Here is a 20062-nt window from a genome sequence, read left to right on the forward strand (position 1 = left end):
TGTGTGATTATTTTTTTTTTTTCTTAAGAGATACTGGCTGAATGCCAGAAAAAAATCATCCAAGCATAAAAGGCTGGTTTTGAAATTACTCTGTACTTTGTTTTATCTTTCTGAGAAAGTGGTTAAAAGACTCTTTAGATCTGGAATGTAAGTTTGCTAACAGGTAGATAAAGAGCAAGATCACACAATACTGAAGAGTATTTTCCTATAGTATTCTTGAAGTTATTTCATACCAAAATCAATTCTGTGATTCAGATGTGGATTTGGGTAAATGTATGTTGATAGGATAGTCTTTTGAATTTTGCAATTTTCAAACAACTCTAATGAGAGTCGGACGATAAGAAGCTCATTTGCAACCTACAGTGTTAGAAGTGTTCTTATCTCAATTAACACCTGGACTTGATACCAAAACAGGCAGGTGGGAATTAAACAAGGTGACTGTATTTTTTATATGTAGGTGAACGTGACCCTATCATGTTGTACCCATCTCACATGCCTTGGGGATGGATGCCTGCTCTTCACCTCTGCAGGTGCATTCTCAGTAGTTGGTTGGGACCAACAGCTATTGGGATGACATACAAAATATGGTTAATCATTCAGTCATTGATTTGGCAAGAATGAAAAATCATGTAAACTGATGCAGTCAGAGGTATCAGGATCAACACACATCCTTGAAATCCTCCTGAGACTTGTGCTAGCTGGATAAACTAAAGTCTAAAAAAATTTCAGATAAAAGGGTCATAATTTTTGGAAGTTGAGAAATGATTCTGAGTACTTCAGGTTTAGGATTCTCTGAGGTTCATTAAAGGGTCTTAGGATTTTAGGTGCTTTCTGGTAGTGAAGTTGTTTTAAAGAATCTCATAGAAGGACCATGAACCATTACTCACTTTTGGTTATTTATACAGTGCTTTATTTTTCGTATGATTTAAAGGCTTAGAGATAAACCCATTCTTTTCTTTTGCAGAAAGACCATTTATGGTTTTCCTTCCACATCTTCCACTTTTGAAAATATTAAGGAAGAAAAAAAATCAAATCCAGAAATACCACCAAGGGAATGGTGTGATGATTGTTCTAGCATGAATAGTATGAACACAATGTTTGGTCTTTTTCCTTGGTCAAGGACTTAACAGTCCCTTCAAATTTTTCTTCCCAAAATAGTGATTGTGTTTTCTATAAGATTTTTTAATGCCTTTACCATAGAGCTCCTTTTCTATATTCCTTGAATATAAAATTATAATTTTTCTGAGGAAGCTAAAAATAATAAAAATAATATGGAAGCTACAAGAATGCCCTGAGGGTGCAATATAAATTTTTTTATGTACATTTGAAGTTATTGCCTGAACTCACAGCTTATTCCTTTCTTCACATCTTGAAATACTACTTCTTTGAAAAATTAGAAGCCATTCCAAGAACATAAATTATTATTTATGAGTTATCCTTAAATTTTAGTTGTTGGGTTTTTTTAAAGGAAAACATTCAATTTAATTTATCCTCATCAGTCAAGGACCTTATTTACGCTGACATATTCATTCAAATGCATTCAAACCTATAAATTATGTTTCTTTTTTTTGCAAATTGTCCTCTAAGTAGCTAATGCATCAGGTGGCATATCTAGTGGGGTTCAGACTGTTAGCAACAAAAGAAGGTCTAAGGGGAATCTCCATCCTTTATTGGATACAGGGGGAAACGTGGTAATGAAGGATGAGGAAAGGGCTGAAGTACGTCATAGCTTCTTTGCCTCAGTCTTTAGTAGTAGGACCAGTTGTTCACTGGGTACCTGGTCCCTTGAACTGAATAATAGGGTGCAGCCCCCATAAGCCATGATGAGATGCTTAGCAACCTGCTGCACCACTTAGACATTCGTAAGTGGAGCTAGATGGGATAAATACAAAGGGTGTTAAGGGAGCTGTCAGAAGTGCTCACCAGGACACTTTCCATCATTTACCTACAATCCTGGCTAACCAGGGAGGTCCCAGTAGGCTGGACTGACCTCCATATACAAGAAGGGCCAGAAGGAGGATCCAGGGAATTACAGGCCTGTCAGTCTGACCTCAGTTCCACAGAGGGTTATGGAGCAGATCATCTTGAGTGCCATTATGCAGCATGTGCAGGACAAGTAGGTGATCAGGCACAGTCAGCATGGGTTCATGAAGGACAGGTCCTGCTTGACCAACCTGATCTTCCTCTATAGCAAAGTGATCTGCTTAGTGGATGGGGGAAAGGCTGTGGATGTTGTCTACCTGCACTTCAGTAAAGCCTTTGACAATGTTTCCCACAGCATTCTCCTCGAGAAACTGGCTCTGGTTCCACTGGTGTATTCTTCATTGAGTAAAAACTGGCTGGATGGACAGGCCCAAAAAGTTATGGTGAATGGAGTTTAAATCCAGTTGGTGGCCTGTCACCAGTAGTGGTCCACAGGGCTCAGTGTTGGGGCCAGTTCTCTTTAGTTACTTTATCAAAGACCTGGATGAGGGAATTGAGTGTATCTTCAGTAAGTTTGCAGATGATACTAAGCTGGGCAGGAGTGTTGAACTGCTTGAAAGTAGAAAGGCTCTGCAGAGGGACCTGGACAGGCTGGATTCAAGGGCCAGTGGTACAAAGTTCAACAAGGCTGAATGCTGGGTCCTTCACTTGGGTTACAACAACCACATGCAATGCTACAGGCTTGGGGGAAAGTGGTTGGAAAGTGGTGGAAAAGGACCTGGGGGTGTTGATTTTCACCTGGCTATGTATGAGCCTGTAGTGTGCCAAGGTGGCCAAGAGCTGCCTGGCTTGTATCAGCAATAGTGTGGCCAGCAGGATGAGGGAAATGGTTGTCCCTCTGTACTCAGCACTGATGAGTGCCTCAAGTCTGATGTTCAGTTTTGGGTCCCTCCCTACAAGAAGGACATTGAGGTGCTGTCCAGAGAAGGGCAACGAAGCTGGTGATGGATCTAGAGTACAATTCCAGTGAGGAGCGAGTGAGGAAAGTGGTGTTGCTCAGTCTGGAGAAAAGGAGGCTGAGGGGAGTCCACAGGGGAGACCATATTGATCTTTACAGTCAGAGTGGAGGATGGAGCGAGGGAGGGTCAGTCTCTTCTTCCAGGGAACAAGCAATAAGGACAAGAGGAAATGGCCTCAAGTTGTGCCAGGGTAAATTTAGATTGGCTGCTAGAAAAAACTTGTTCGCTGAAAGGGTAGTTAAACACTGGAACAGGCTGTCCAGGGTGGTGGTTGAATCACTGTCCCTGGAGGTGTTTAGAAGACATGTAGAGTCTGAGGCACTGAGGAGCATGGTTTAGCACTGCACTCGGAAAAGCTAGGTTAATGGTTGGACAGATGCTCTTAAAGGTCTTTTCCAATCAGAACTGTTCTGTGATTTCATTATGTAATTTTCTGCTAATCAGTGTAATATTTTTACAGAAAGTATCAAACTGATGCTGGTAAACTTTTGTGTTTCTTAGGTGGAAAGAGATTGTAAAAGGCTCCTTCTGCGATATGGAAAACGTTAAATCTACTAGTAAATCATCCCAATTATATGTTACTTATGGGAGAAATCCAAGGGCCAGGCCCTATTGACTCAGAAACTCTGTAAATGGCTTCTATGCTTTATAATAAGTTGTTATGATCAGGCAGGAGGCCAAGTACCAGATTGATTGACTGCTTTCTGCCAGAGGTATGGCCACATCAGCTGCCTCTATTAGGAATGCATTTATTCTTGAAAATGTCAGCTTGACAACTGGAGTTCAGGTTGTGCTATCAAAACACATTATTCTCATGAATCTAGAGTTAGATCAAACCTTTGCTGAGAGGCACTACTTACATCTTATTTTAAGGTCTTCTCTTTACTCCTCCTAAATAATGATGCTGTTTCCTGCTCTTTAGAGTGGTTTTGCTGCGGCTGTTTTACAGTGAAGAAATTAAGTAAATGGAGTTTTCCAAAACTGTCAATAACACAAGATCATAGTTGCTTAGTGTGAAGCTGAGTTTTTCCACAAAATGTTTAGTCTGTGAAGGGAATGGACCTACAGACCAGCTCACGAATCACTGTCTCTTCTGAGCTGCCCCCTGTTTAAAGTTTAAAGGCAAGTCAGTCACCTTGGAACACTTAACAAATTATAAAGATATATCAATAGTCTGAGCTTTTCTACAAGAAAAAGAAAAACTTAGCATTTTTATAACCCGAGGGAGAAAGTATGTTTTGATTCATGTCCTGATATAAATCCTACATTCATTGCTTCACAGTGAAATCAAGAATTTAAACCCAAAATAATCTTATCATAGAATGTCTCACACATCTGTTCTTAGGTATTGAACACAGAAAAATGTAAAATCCAGAACACTGGATCTAGTTATTTCCAAGACATGTTTCCAAAGCGGGTCTGTGCAAATGGGTGCAAATATATTTAAAGGGTGAGAATTCATCTGACTTTACTTCAGACAGTATAGCTACCTGTGTGTATCTGCAGTACTACTTTAGATTCCCTCTTTAGTTAGTGGAGGAAAATAAGGACATACAGTGTGTATTTACTCTCTCCCTAAAGCAAAGTCTTTTACACAGACTAGATGAGTTATTCAAAAGAAGTGCTTATTTCTCTACTTCATGATTTCCTACATCTGGACAGGTGAATCACTCCTGAACTTTTCTGCATTGGGCAACTCACTGACCTGATATGAGCCAACTGCAGGCACTGCAGGTGAAGCAGTGTAACCACATCAGTGTACTGAAGATTACAAACTAAAAGAAACTAAAAGAAACTATTTTCCAGGAGACTTCTGAATTTGGTGAATTCTGCTAGTCATGGCTTACAGCTTCTCAGTCGTGTCAGGCTAAAGCAAGTCAGGTGGCCTTCAGTCTGCTTGTTCCTCTTTGTGACACATTTTTGATGCATCAGTTTCTATAGCCAATCCAATACTTAGTCCTCAGTTTCTGTTGAGTTAGATTTAAAAGAAATAATAATTCTTCTGGGCAGTGTCCTCCAGATACTGGATTAAATCTGCAAATTTCAACCTCCTGCTATAAAAAAGTCCTTGTTGTCAGACAAAACTGTCAGGCAGACACTCCTCTTGTGTCACTAGGTTCAGAAGGGACCACTTCGCTTTCTAAACTCCTTCTCAGAGAGGAGTCTGGGTACATTTGAATGCAGTCCTAGTCCCAGACTTGGTCAACAGTTTATGTCTAATGGATTATATTTGTGCACAATCAATCCTTTGTATCACTTAGCTAAAATTTTAAAGTTTCAGCACTTATGCCCAGGTCACTTACTATCTGACATGATAAGGATTCTTTTGACCTCAAGGAATATCCTTGAGAGGCATCCCTACTCAAGAGGAGATCCTGGAATGCACCTGCTGTCATTTCGATAGAACCCAGTGGGCCCTGGGACTGTCCACTATTTATAGAGGAAGGTGATTGACTTCTAGTCATATTTACATACCAGCAAGGCATTTCTGTTCCAGATATCCATGCCCCAGGGTCCAGATGCTGGCTGTGCAGCCACCATGACCCCCACTGGTGGTTATTGCCTAAGGAGGAGCTCACTGCCACATGAGAGTACCAAAAGACACAACCCTTCTCCTAGTGCTTGGAAGCATGATACAAAATAGTTGCTGGTGGGAGAATTCTCAGCCTCACTCCTCTTCCTCACTGGCATCTCATGTTGCCAGTGTGCTGGTGGCTCCTGTTGGCAGAGGGAGCTCATATTGACCTGTCACCCATTGCAGAGCTGCCACTTTCTAGGGAGTGGAGTGCCTACACTTTCCTAGTGCCCATGAAACAGCTGTGAAGAGCAGGCAGGCTTTGAGGTAAAAGGAACAGTTTACCCAACTAAACTGAGGAGTGTAAGAAATCAATTACTATACTTAAGGACAGATACAGAAAAGTGGAACAGTTACTGTCCTTGTTACTGCTTATTCATGTTTATCTTCAGTATGGTTTCTTTTCTGTGGTTTTCTTTGCAGATAGCAGGCTCAAGCCAGAGTAACTCTCAAGGTGACTGGCAGTTCCCTGCAGATGGAATCTGGTCCTTTAGCTACAATTTGTCTTTTAGTTATTTCTTTCCCAGAATTGATTATGGTTTGGGATGAAATCACCTCCCTATTTCTGTAAATTCACCCTCCTGGCCTTCTGCATTTCTGGATAAATCCAACTGATTAAAAGGACATCAAAGTTTGTCCCTACTGCCCTCATCAGAAAGAAGGCCCTTGGACTGTGTCTTTCAAGCTGAGTGGATGTGGCTAGGATTCACACTTATTTGACTTAACCCAGAACTGTACACAGTACTTAAGGTGGGGCCTCAAAGAAGAAGAGACAGCTTAATGATTTCCTAATGTCTAAGAAAAAGGAATTGTGAAACTTTTACAATAATATCTGAGGAAATGAAGTGGAAGTGACTAGGATGTAAAATTTTACTGTCTCAGTAGTGTCTTTTATGTTTAATAGTTGTAAATGTACCAAAACTGAATTAAGCAATGTGTACACTGTTCAAAAGGGTGTGAAAAAAAGTTACTGGAATCTAGGAAGGTGGTCAGCTGAGTGGACAGGGTGTTCCTCTGCACGGCTGTTTTGTTGTTAGTCTGTGAAGCTGTAAGTGTGAGAAACAGAATTCTTAAAACCAGTCAGGTCTGACAAATATCAGGAAGGAAACAGAGACCATGTAGCTTACATGGTTGCTTTCATCAGGAAGGCAGGAAGATGATAAGTTTGTATATTTTTCAGCTTGTCTAAAGATGCATTCTAATGTCAAATAATTGAAGATATGGTGGGAAAGATCTACAGGCCATCTGCGAAGGCCTAGGGAATGGCCTCAGAAACCTATTTCTCCTGAAATAATCCCTAAATTTGAAGAAAAAGAAGTGAATTGATATTGTCATCACAGTGCTGTGAATAAGTTTGAGTTCCTGCATGCTTGCAAGAATTTCTCTAAAACTACATTATTTACAGTGCTGCAAAATACTAGACAACTTTACTTGTATTCTGTCTGGCTTTGCTGAGTGGAAGCCATGGGAAGTACAAAAATAATGTTTCAGTGGTAAGGATTCACTCTTTCCCGTACCTCAAACATTTTCATGCTATGTTTGTTTCTTTTGTTCTTAAACAGTGTCTATTCAGTTTTAGTTTAGGAGCTTTCTGTAGGACCTACAGTTGTGTTTGAAGATACACTTCACAGAATTCTCTTGAGTACTTATTCAATGAATTTAATATATTTTCACTAGGAGTCTTTTGGAGCTAGTCATCTTCAGGAGTTTCCTGGAGGATAATTTTATATCCTAAAATATAGATAACTAGTCAGATTATTATATTTCAGTAAAGCATTCTATTAATAGGTATTCTTGCTGTAATATTTAGATGTACTTCTAGAAGTCCATAACTTTTTGTTAGTTCTCTGTATTTCTGCAGCTTTCAGTGCATAAGAAAATTTCAATTTGTTGCCCAATTGTATATTTTTTTTAATTACAAATGTATTCTGTGGTATCCCTACAGAACTGTTCTATAGTTAATAGCTAGTAAGGTATAACCCTTGAACTTTGATTTCTATGGTAATGACAAAAAATGCATGCTTTTTGGAATTTCAGTATGAATTTTTTTTTTTTTTTCTGAAAGCTTACTAGCAGTTCTATTTGCCTGTTCATTTGCAAGCCACTAATACATACAAAGCTGTAAGTCATCTATAAACAGTTATTAAGGAGAGGCTTGAATGATTCTCAGAAGTAAGGGCTGAGGGTACAGAAGAAAGCATTCCCTTTTCACTCCTGCTGCTGGGAGTTTATACTGCATCCTTGGGAAGGTGACTTCACCTGACTCTTAGATTACAAAGTTGAAGTTCTGCTGGGATTTGGTATCTCCAAGAGTGTGTTGGGTATTTGGTGTGGGTGCTGTGGTTTGGGAGCTGAGACAGCAGGCTCTGACAGTGCCTGTTTCTGTTGTTCAGTTTGCATTATCCAGAGATGGAAATCACATGAATCAGGACAAGAGTTAAATGGAAGAACATTGGTACTGAAGACCTATGGCTTTCATTCATGGTCTAAGTTTAGTTAAATGTCATTTTGTGGAGATGCACTCTTTAAGGAACTGGTGTTGTTTTAACAATTTCTGCAATCACACAGCTCTCTACTCAAGGAGATGCCAGCCAGGTGATTGGACCACTTACAGAGGGACAGAGGAGGAACATAGCTGTGGTTAATTCTCTATATAAACTGCACCAATCAGTTCTGAAGGTAAACTGCTTTTGGTATTTTTCTTCTTTCCACAACAGTAACTTCTTTGCTGTATCATCTGCATATTCTCCCATTAGCTAACGAGAACTCTGACAAATGTAGCCCAGTTTTGGCTTAAGGGCTGCACCTTGCTGTGCCTTTGTGCAACTTTGAGACCTGGTTGGCCCTGGTAAGTCAATATAAGGAGTGAAAGATGTGAGAGAATATTCATATCTCACAGCTGTTGTTTTTTGAGCCTAAAAAATTCTGGTTTTGAGGGGGGAGAGAGGGGTTTTTTTTGTCTGAGCTTACCTTTTGCAGAAGACATTGACTGCTTTCCCATGGCTGTGGGAAAAATGAAAAGTGGAAGGGTGAAATCCAGACAACCAGCACCTCACAAATATCTCTGTGCATTGTTACTGTGACCGAAGTCTGGGCTGAAGATGTTTTCAAGACTAAGCACAGTTATGAATAATTCCACTTTACTGGCTTAGTGATGCCAATTGTTACACAGTCTCTCTAAATTAAAACAAACAAATACAGTGGTAGTTGCAGTTAATCATGTCTCAATCCTAGCCTGATTAGGAAAAAAGATCATGAGTACCCCTGACTGTGGATATGTTTAAAGAATGTTAAAAAATGCTAAAAAACCTCTAAAATTCGCTTGAATTTTGCAAACAGATGGTAGATCAACTTTTGAGTCTGCTTTCTCTGATGTATTTAGTAATGAACCTCATGTGCCTTAGTGTTGGAGAGAGATCTGATATGATTCAGTCTTTGAGTTCAGTACATATCTGGCTTAAAAATACTATCATATTGCATGCTCATAACTCTAAGGAAATTGGTAGAATACTAGTTCAGATCCTTGACTTTCAATTCTAATATTGTTGTAGCTATCCATAAACAGCTATTTAACACGTAGTATCATGGTAGTCATAATACTGAGAAAGGGCAACATTTCTTTCAAGTATTTGCCAAAGAGCTGCTTGTTTAGTTCTCTATAAATGCTATACTTAGCAGTGGGAGAAGACACCACTTATTTTTAATCCTGATTCTATAAACCCTTCAGCTAAATTTCAGTTAAACTCAGTTGACTCATTTCTTTGCCAAGGCAGAAGCAGAGTCCATAGGAAACTTCAGAGCAAAGGACTGATACTGATGCAGTGAAAAGTCTGTCTGTATAAAACACATTTGATCAGTGTAATAAACCACATCTATATGTATGTAAACCACTCATTACTAAGGGTAAATGAAAATTAAATATTATAGATTCCAATAACTTGTTGAATGTTGACTATTAACAGTTACTTTACATTTTTAGGTCATTACCAATCAGAACTCATTTCCAGCAGCTGCTGAGCAAACAGTCACAACTGCTTTAAAGGTAATTGAATGTCCATATACCCCAGAGACAGGGCTGAGCTTTGCTTATTATGCTTAAAATGGGCACTTTTTCCCCTTTGTATTACTTTGTGTCAGTATATGTTAGTCAAAGGCATACAAATATTCTGAAAATTGTATTTTGTTGTATCTTCAGCTACATCTGTGTTGCGTGTGCCAAATCACTGCTTGAGAATCATTTGTATTCAAGAATATTCTTGCAGTGGTTGGAACCCAGTTGTCATCTGACTGAAAATAAATGTCTTTCTCTGCTGTCGTTCACACAGCAATAACTGGATCCTTCATCATCTCCCCCTCCCCCCCCCCCCCAACAAACACATAAAATTATGACTGGGGGAGGGGGAGCAGTGTGGATGGTGGTGCAGCCCTTCATGGATGGCACCTATCCACATCTGTCCATCTGGGAGGGGTTGTGAGCACAGGGATGAAGGGCAGCTCATGTGTCTGGGGAATCAACAGCTGCATAAAGTGTGCACAGCAAAACATGGATGATTACAAAGCAGGAATGCCAGGCTACTGGGCACCTTTTTGAAGGAAGAGTTTATATAGAAGTAGTAAAAAGCTTTGCTTTACTGGCAAAATACATTAAAATGTTACTTTGGGGTATTGTCCTTTTATATTTAGCAGCTTCTAATGCAGAATAATAAAAAGCACTGTTGAAATGAACTATTTGTTGAGGTGTCAAAATGTAAATGTTTCTGTTTCCTAACTTCTGCCTTTTTCTTACTCTATTTTAGGCAGTCCATGATCTAATGGGTAGTGCTGTTCAACCATTACTGACCTCTGTAGGAGATTCAGTAGAAGCTATTATCATCACTATGCACCAGGAAGATTTTTCTGGGTAACTAGAAACATTTTTTAAATTTGACATTGCTTTAGTAAGTGTACTGCATATGCAAAACAGATAGCTATTGCCACAATGTCCTTGGAGCAAGAGCACTTGTTTGTTGAGGTGATGCTTTATGGTCTGTGAACACAGAAAGCAGAATTACACCTATCTACTGAAACAGATTAATTAAGTGACATCTGTCTTCTTCCTCCCTTTTTTTTTTTTTTTTTTTTTTTTTGCTTCTGTGTTGAGTAAAATTAATTTAAAATAGAAAAATAAAGACCATTTTTGTGCTTAAAAAACTCTTTTGTTTTTACAGCTTCTTTTTGTGGGCAGTCTTCAGAACTGTCAGTATTCTTGTTTCTCACAATATAGCATATAACCTCTGATTCAAAATTAAACTGAATTTTTTTCTAAAGTATTACTGAATATGAAATTTTTCAAAAGATCTTTTTTTACTGGAACCTCAGGTTTAATGTATGATTCTATTTTCCCAGAGCATTTTAATTAAAATTTCCAGTGTTCTTGAATTGCAAAGATCTTGAGTCCTACCTGTTACTGAGACTTCCTTTATGCACATTATTCTGACCATTATCATTGCTTGTATCAATATCAGATGTCCTGTTTTTTATCTTGGAAATTCACTAAAAACAGTCTATTGTCAGAGCTGTTTTAAATTTTCCTTTCAGTTTGGTTTTTTTTTTTCCAACCAATATTTTACCCTCTCCATCTTTTCTTTTGCCATCACTAGAAAATACGTCTGTAGGTGAATAAAGTGAGTTCAGCCAAAGACTTGGTTTAGGTGGGCAGCCTGTATGCTTATGTGCCTGAGTTTGGAAGGCTCTTTTGCCTGACTGAATATAGAGAACACAAAGGTCATTGATTTTTGTGTTCTGTAGCTTCTGTTCTACTTCAGTGATAATTAGATTAACTTTATAATTCTGGGTTTGGAGGAATCTAGGAAACTAATTCTATAGAGAACAGATTTGAGATAGGCACAGTAATCCTGTAACATGTGCTTGTATTTTCTGACCCATCCATAGACTTACAAATCAACAACTGGGACATTTAAATTCAGGAGCTGACTTTGAGGTTTAAGCTCCAAACTGGTGGAGGCTTTGCAAGTTGTGTAGAAGTGGGGTTATTTCCTTTCTTGTTAGGATGGAGATGGCTAATAAAGAGATTTTTTTAGCTACAGTTTCCAGGTGAGCTGAGTAGAACTGAGACAATTCATGCCATGAATTCATGTCATAGGAAAAAAATTTGAATTTGGTTGTATTTAAGAATGAATTTCACTGCTGTCCCCATTTCTTTTTCCTTTTTTTCCCCAGATCATTATCCAGCTCAGGAAAACCAGATGTCCCTTGTTCTCTGTACATGAAAGAACTACAGGGTTTTATAGCAAGAGTCATGAACGACTACTTCAGACATTTTGAATGTTTTGACTTTGTCTTTGATAACACTGAAGCCATGGCTCAGAGAGCAATTGAACTTTTCATTCGCAATGCCAGTCTAATAAGGCCCCTGGGTGAAGGCGGGAAGATGAGGCTTGCAGCAGATTTTGCACAGGTACCCTTAATACTGGTTTCTGCTTTTTGCTGTTGCTTCTCTGTGTTCATTGAAAAGTATCAATGCTTCTGTCCCCATCAAAGTATAAATAGGCAGTTGTTGAGGTTGATGCATTCCAGTTTCTAAGCATCCTTTCCGATGAGGTACTGTGTCCTGAGAAATGCATCCACTGAGCAGTTAAGATCCTTTCATCACTGTAGGACACATTCAGGGTGGTCAGACAGCTTTCTATCAAGTGACTTTTGCATTTAAATTCAGCTGTGTCTTGACATTTTATCCTGCTTGTCTGACCTCTTTGGTACGTCCATCATTTGCCACCATTCATTCACTTCATTCTTTCTTTCTCTTCTAATGGAATAGTGTGTCACTTTCTTAATCACTTTATATATCATAGTGCCCACAGTGGTTAATCACTACCTCAGCTGCCTTGCAGTGTAGAAACAAGCTAAAGAAATACCAATATCATGTGGAAGAATTGCCCTTTTGGTAATACTAAAACAGTTTTCTTGTGGGAGACTCTTCATGACCCGGTTGACTCACCTGCCTCTCAGCTTTACCTCGCTCTTATACTGGACTAAAACACAAAACAAATTCCCAGATTAATATCTGCAACCTGTCTGCTACAATCTACTATTATTCAAATTTAATTCATCAATAGGAACACTGTGGGATTAACTTGTCAAAGAATACAGGCATCCACTAGATTGGTTTGAGGGTCCTGGTTATTATTACCCAAACAGGAGAGGGAATTAGCACCAGCTGTCTGCATACTGAGTGCTGGTTTTGGCTGGTAGGTAACTGAGGTAGGAGAGGAAGGCAGGGAGGAGGAGGAGGAGGAATTGCTCCCATCTCTGCTTCTGCTTGTGGCTGCTCTATATTATTTGCCTGTGAATTACATTGTCCTGTGTAAAATTTTTTAATTCATTACTCTAAAGTAGCAAATCAGTCTTTAACTACAGAAGCTAGGGAATTTTCAATTGCTTTCAGCAAGAAAGTTCCATTTCCTTCTCTGATTTGAAGACAGTGGCATAAAATTGGAGGAAAAAAAGAATGCTTGACTTCTCCTCTGGAATGAATATAGATATTTTTTTGTAATTTCTGCTGCAGTACTGAAGTAAGTTGTATAACTTTGGGAAATATCTTCACCTAATTCTACAGTAAAGAGCATATGATCTAAGCACATGTTATAGTAATACCAAAAGTCTAATTAATTTATCATTTTTAAATACTTGTTTTTCTCATTCTGACACAGACTGCCTTTTAAATGAAAATAGAAGGCATGTTTGTATCTGAGTATAGGGACATTTGCATGTTTTTCTCCACTGTGCTGAGTGTAACTTCTAAATGCACAACTGTGTGAAGATAAATATTCTGATTCCTCTTTTTTTGTACTGTAGAAGAAAAAGAAAAATAGGTTTTGATTTAAGTCTTGTCTTCTACCTTCAACTGTTGCTGCATCTGGGAGCTGCCTTGTGCTTTTCTTACCTTAACATTCCAGCATTTTTATGACTTGTTTAAAAATCAGCTTAAAACAGGAGCTGTCCACGTCCAACCAGACCCATATAGCCACCCTGTGTTCACTTTGTGCCTTTGAGCACCTCTGCACAGAGTTCCTCAGAGTGTCTCTGGCTGCCTGAGGTGCTGTAGTGTCCAAAATGGCCTGGACATCATCATCCTGCTGCTCAGGATAACACGAAGGGACCAAAACATTTTGCATGTAGAGGCTGCCTAATATCCACGTTTCCTGGGATTTGTCTTTCTATCCCGAAACCCTGGTGGGCTTTGGACATGTGCCTATGACACCAGCTCCTGGTAGTCCCACTGGGGACGTGGCTCTGCTCTGACCCAGCCAGGAGTCCTGGGCATATTTGCCAAAATGTAGCTGTAATCCTGAACAGGAATTGTTTCACTTCCGTAGTCCCATTCCTGTTGCTTGTGACTTTGTCGAGGAAAAGATTTGATTCCTCCAAAGAAAAGGAAAGATTGATGCTGCTTCAGGCTGAGCAGAGCAGGGAGTATGTATTTATGTGGCCTGCTGGCTTCATTGGAAGGATGAACTTTTCCAAATAGCCATAAATGCTACATGCAGGATTTTTTTTGTTTCCCAGAAGGGCACTGCATTGTTGGACTGAAGCCAAACCTGAAAGAAAAGACCTGCCTGAAAAAACACTGTATGTGTAGGAGGAGTTTTGTTCATAAACTCTTTTCACTTGTCTTGTAGAGTCATTTTGAATTATCTATACTCAAAAAGGGTTATGTGTTCCTGCTTTAAAGTGGATTTTGAGAGTTAGAATGCCTTTTCATGTTTTGGGGTTATGTATAAGCAAAAGATCTGGGCAGATATCTGTCCAGAAGCTTTAATTAATTTGGGGTCCTGTTAAAAACACTCATGCTTGTAAGTCTCTCAGGTAGTCTTGGGTTGGATCAAATTTTGGCTGTCTCATGTTTGTGCACATTTACAGAAGCACAGAGTTGTTGTGTTTGGAAAGGACCTCTGAGATCACCGAGTCCAACCATACATAATGCCGAGTCCCAGCCCACCAGTCCCTAAGGGGACATTTGCTCATGGTCAAAGACCTTTTCCAAGGGCATTCAGAGTTACAGTAACAGCTGCCTTATACTCAGCAGAATAGTTTTGGCTGAGATTCAGAACTGTAATTTTTTTGTTTCGGGAATGTTTTACTGATCAGTTGCTTCAGAACAACAGGTGTCTACACAGGAGGGGGAAACCTGAGGCTTCAAGGTCTCTTCATTCAGAACTGGGTTTGTTGAGGTGCACCATAGCCAATTTTCCTCAGTAAGGCACAGCTACTTATACAGTTAGGAATTATTGCTCTAATTCTGTGTCTTACCCTGTTTCCAGTGTCAGTATTGCATTTTTCTATCTTGTGCATTACAAATATTTCAGCAGTAAGACTTAGTGTGTGCTCGTGTGGCAGCTGTAAACAGAGGTATGATAGGCTTGAAATATGCCTCAATATCATTAATATGGTTTAATGAAGATCAGTGCTTACAGAAACATTTTAAGCCCTAGAAAATGTCTGCAGTGCTGCAAGATTATTATCACATACTGTGCTGTTCCTTGAGACTCTCATTATTTGGAATATTTCCAGTCTACCGGCTGAATTCACCTCTTTTCATGCTCTCAGTTTTTGTGCAGGCAGTAACACAGGGTTACTTTTCAGTCCCTGTATCAGTTTGTTTTCATTTGTTTTTTATATTTTTTAAGGTGAGCATAATTCATTATTCATGTATCTTAATACCAGATTTCACTTTTTAATTCAATACTACGCAGCCTGAAAAAAAATGTTTTCTACAGAGGGCCTTTTACCTTGTTTGGTAGTCAGAGTTGTCACAGCACTTACACTGAGACACATTGGGCTTGCTGCCTTGTACTTCAGGCCTCCTAAAACACAACAGAAATGCTGGATGATACAGCAAAGAATGAAACATAAGCACAGTCAGTTGAAGAATTTATTTAGAAGAAATGAGTAATTACAGTAATATTTGGCATGGGAATTAGTAGTCTGCTACATGAAGTTTGTAAGCTAATACAGGAAAATAGATGTTTATTAATAGCAAATACAAATCACAACAGCAATGAAATAAAATAATCTAGAAATTGCAAAGACTAATTACTAATCTTTATGCTTCATGGCATGAAGGCATGACATGATTTCCCATGTTTTTCAGAGTACAGGTATATGTTTGGAGTGACATCTAAGGCAGGAGCTACTGTCTGTGCCAAGAATCCCAGCTCATATCATGACTGATTGTTTTCAGCCTTGTCAAGTAAACAATCTTTACTGGTCCTGTTTGAGTTAATACTAGTCTATACATTTTTTCATATGTTTCTTATTTAGATGTGGTTTTACAGTTGGCTTTTTTGGCATTATTATGTACTGTGTTCAAACAGTTTTGATGGGGCATAGTAAACTGCCACCAACTCTTCAAGTCCTTATCCATAAATTACTGCAAAATGTTTTGGTTCGATTGAGCTCCCCTAGGAAAAAAAAATGCTTTTGCAGTAGAAGTTAACAATGCTAAATTCTAATGCAGAAGAAATATTTCTGTCTTCTGATAAGCCTATGGTAAGAATCTGGTTCTCTGATTCAGTATGTGGCATTAAAAAAGCAAGTATATTAGGTATTTGTTTAAAAAAAAAAAAATTAAACAGATTTGTTCATTTGAGCAAATGTGATGATATAAGTGTAAGAATGCTTTTTATAATTTTTCCTGAAAAGTGTTCTTTCTGGTTTCTCATGCAGAAGTGAGAGAAGTAGGATGCTGTAATCACATTTGTAGGCATAGGGACAGAGACTACTAAAGCTAACATGCACTTAATGTTTAATTCTATCTTACCAGAAGGAGGAAATTATTTTCTGATGTGTGTTATTTTGGAGGTACTAGAGCTGAAGGATTTCCTTAAACATCAGCTGCTTTGGAATTGCTGCATGGGTGAGAAATCAAATTCCACATCCCTTCAAGGCCAGGTTCTTTCATGTTCAGAGCTCTGCTCCCTTCCTTGTTAAAGCATTTTCCCCTTGTGAATGACTGGCAAAAAGCATTTTGAATTAACATTTAAAATCTGGGGATTCATCTTGGCCAGTAGGAAATGTAATAGCTAAAAATTTAATGTTAAGATTTTCCAGCTGAAAAAACAGCTGTTTAATAATGAGAGATCTTGAAAATATGACAATAGGCACTAAACAATAACTTCACTATGGGGTTTTTCAAAGTGCTCTTCAATATATATATCAGTATATATATGCATTATCTGTATCTAGACTACATGTTAACTTCACCCTTGGGTTGCTGAATATAATCCAATTAAAGAAGCCAGCCATGTGTTGTATTTTTTACATTACTCAGCTATCCAGTGAATAGTTCAACAGATAATTGACCACCTCACCATGGGCTACGGCAGGGTCATATGGGAGGGAAAGATAATAGAGCATTTTGGAGCATTATAGAGCAGTAATCATTGAGAAGATGCATATGTTGGGCAGGAGTCTGCCGCTGTGTTCTGTGAAGCATTGCAAAATAACATGAATAAGCCATGGAAAAGCATTGGGTTTGAACAAGTTTAGAAGAAACAAGGCCAGTCATTAGGCCTCCTTCTGTTCTAGCATCTGGCAGGATTCCTTCTCAGCAGGCACCTGCACTCCCTGCTTCTTCTCTTGGAGTGTGGGTCAGTGGTTGTCTCACATTAGTCAGTCAAGCCTCTGTGGCTGCAAGGTACTTCTTGGACACCTGATTTATCACTAGATTTAATCTGCATGTTGGAATTTTCACTCACTTTGCAGTTCTGAGAGACAAATTTGGAAAAGAAATTATAAAAAACCTTCCTACCGTTTTGTATTTAACATCCATAGGGCATGGCTGTATGAGCAGCCTCTTCCACACGATACAGATGCTGGCTTGCAGACAGCCAAAATACATCACCCCACCTTTAAAAGCTCACCAGAATCCTTGGGAAACTATAGCTGTATATCATAGCAAAAGGTGCTACAATAGTATATATAACCCTGCTGCATGAATCAACAGTTGATGCAGCTTCAGGTGATGACAGCCATGGAAACCAAGAAGTGGCATATGTTCAATCCTCTGCCCTATTCCAGCACCTAAAACCCAGCAGCTGTTCCAGATGAATGGTTCCTTCCTGGCACTCTCTCCCAGGCCAGTGGTGCCAGCAGGTCCCCATGCTCAGCAGAGACTCAAAACCCTACTCAGGGGCCTGAAGAAATTAATGTAACAGCAGAAAGATGCTCAGTATATCACAGGGCTCAGGCAAGTAGCTAAAATTCAAGTGACAAAACCAATCTTAGTTATTATGGGAAGTAAAGTTTTTATTGGAGAAATTTGATTATAGCACATTGCAGACTAATGTAAATTTAAAAAGTTTCTGTGGTTATGTACATTTTTACCATATTAGTTTTCACTCATTCCCACTCTTCATGAGTCAGTTTGAAATGGTATAGTATACTGCAAAGCCTAAAAACAATTTTTTTCTTTGGCAACTAGTACTTCACGAATCAACCATCTGCTGCCATTAAATCTATCTAGTTCTAGCAATACTAATAATTTCCTACAGTGAATAAAGGTTGAAGATGAAGTGCTAAAGTTTTCCAAAGTAAATTTTATTCTTTAGTACTTAAAACTAAAAATGTTGATTTATGGAAACTGCCAAGTATGTTCAAGAGAAAGAATTTAAATTTGTTTTAATAAGAAATTGGTTAAGCTGTAGAAAGTTTCACTTACATCTCATTACATCATATTACATTTCAGGAGTGAAACAATAATTTAAAACCTATTAAGCAAAATTATATTTCACTATGCTGGGATTTCTTTCCCCGCATGAGTACAGTTTGATCCATGAATCTCTGTTTCTCTAAGTCAGATTGGCAGTCTGTTGCCTGTTATCAAATCTCTGAAGCACCTAAAAGAATTATCTCCTCCCTGGGTTTTCACAGCGATAAGCCCGTGGCTCCACCAAAGTTGGGACACCAGCTCCTGCAGGGTATTCTTTCCTTCCAGCTGCCCCTACTCAATACTGATGCCTGAAAAGAAGCTCTGGAACCACCCCCTTTTTTTTTTTTTTTTTTTTTTTTTTTTTTTTCCAGGGTCTGTAGGGTTCTGGTAAAACCTACTAAATTAGCTTCTCTTTCTGGCTGCTTGCTCCTGATCCTGTGCAGCACACTGGCTTAGAAATGACCTGGGGAATCTGAGGGTACAACACACTGAACTTTCTCCAAGCTTCATTGCAGTTTGGAGTTGGAGAATATCCCTGCAGAAATAAATCCCTAGGGAGAACCTGGGGCTGTGCACCCAGCCTGGCTCCTTTGTGCAGCACATTCAGCACATGGCACAGCAGCTGATGGCTCCGCCTCGGGTGTGGGGACATTGGCTTCCATCTGTCTGCCTTCTGCACTCTCTGGTGGGTTGGGTTGCTGAGGAGCTGCAGAGCTGGGTTGTCCATGCTCTTCAGCCCAAGGAATAGGTACCCCTGCTCCTGTGTGCAGGAGAGGTGACAACCTCAGGCTGGTGGTTACAGGGGGATGGGGCAGAGATCCCAGGTGAGTGTAGAAAAGGGGCCAGGTCATAGTCCAGAGTTAGAAGATTTGGGGGCCAGAGGGGCAGCAAGCAGGAGGAAGTTGGCTTGTTACCCAGGGCTGGAGCATTCATCTGAAAGCTGAGGACAAAGATCCTTAGTTCCGCTTCCTGGATTTTTATTCACTTTCTGCTTCTATGAGTTTCTGCTTAATATTTCACACAGCCTCGAAGTGCTTGATGTGGGGCCTGTGTTCCAAGGTTCCTAGGCTCAGGAAGCAGCTTTGCAGAAAGCAGAACTGCCTGTAGGCTAGTTCTGGGGGGGCTTTTTCCCATCACCTTCCAGAGAAGCCCTCCTCCCCTTGTCTGAAGAGAAAGCAAAGATGCCTGGGTTAAGCCCTCTGTATTTCCTAGCTTTTTCTTTCCTGAGGGTCGTGTAGGTGGGTGCTCCTACAACATGACCCACCTGACCTATTTGAGACGTTCACCTTTAGGAAAGGTGTATCACACACCAGGACTGACTGTTTCACTCCACTCAGTATGAAGAGAACCTCTAGATATTGAGAAGGCAGAGATGACTCCCATCCTGGTACCTGCCTTTTAAGATGGGTTCTTGAAGTGTATGGCCTTGATTTGCATTAAATGCTAATTTAATGTCTTCTGGGTTTAGGTGAGCAATGGCATCATAGTTTGCCACACCATCTTTCCTGGTTTTGCTGGAACCCCAGCATAGTTGCAGGCTCTTGGTGAAGCTGGTGGCCCAGCAGCCAGCTCTGTCTGAGGAAATGCTACTTTTGGAGAGAACAGAAATATAGAAGAGTGATAGAAGATTTCACTTGTCTTATCACAAACACTTTAAAACTCATTCAATAATGTTACTAAAATGGGAAGCTTATTGTACTATGGTTTTGGTCTTGTTATAAATACAGTTTGTATCCCTCCATTAACTGACACCAGAAGGGACTTACTCCATATCTGGCCAAAATTACTTTACCTGTGGGGTTTTCTGGATGATGGCACTTCTATTAGTGTGTCTAT

The 20062-nt window shown here is 39.5% G+C and overlaps 1 protein-coding gene across 1 annotated transcript in view; it reads left to right on the top strand.

Annotated features, from left to right (window-relative positions):
• The window catches only part of COG5 (component of oligomeric golgi complex 5), a 167404-nt gene that overhangs the window by 135188 nt on the left and 12154 nt on the right, over positions 1 to 20062 (top strand). Inside the window, exons 15-18 of the mRNA XM_071733913.1 lie at positions 8086 to 8196; positions 9497 to 9559; positions 10314 to 10417; positions 11737 to 11974. Of these exons, the coding sequence (XP_071590014.1) occupies positions 8086 to 8196; positions 9497 to 9559; positions 10314 to 10417; positions 11737 to 11974 (516 nt within the window). The remainder of the gene's footprint in view (positions 1 to 8085; positions 8197 to 9496; positions 9560 to 10313; positions 10418 to 11736; positions 11975 to 20062) is intronic.

Source organism: Heliangelus exortis, chromosome 1 (genome assembly GCF_036169615.1).
Source record: "Heliangelus exortis chromosome 1, bHelExo1.hap1, whole genome shotgun sequence".
Classification (NCBI taxonomy): Eukaryota; Metazoa; Chordata; class Aves; order Apodiformes; family Trochilidae; genus Heliangelus; species Heliangelus exortis.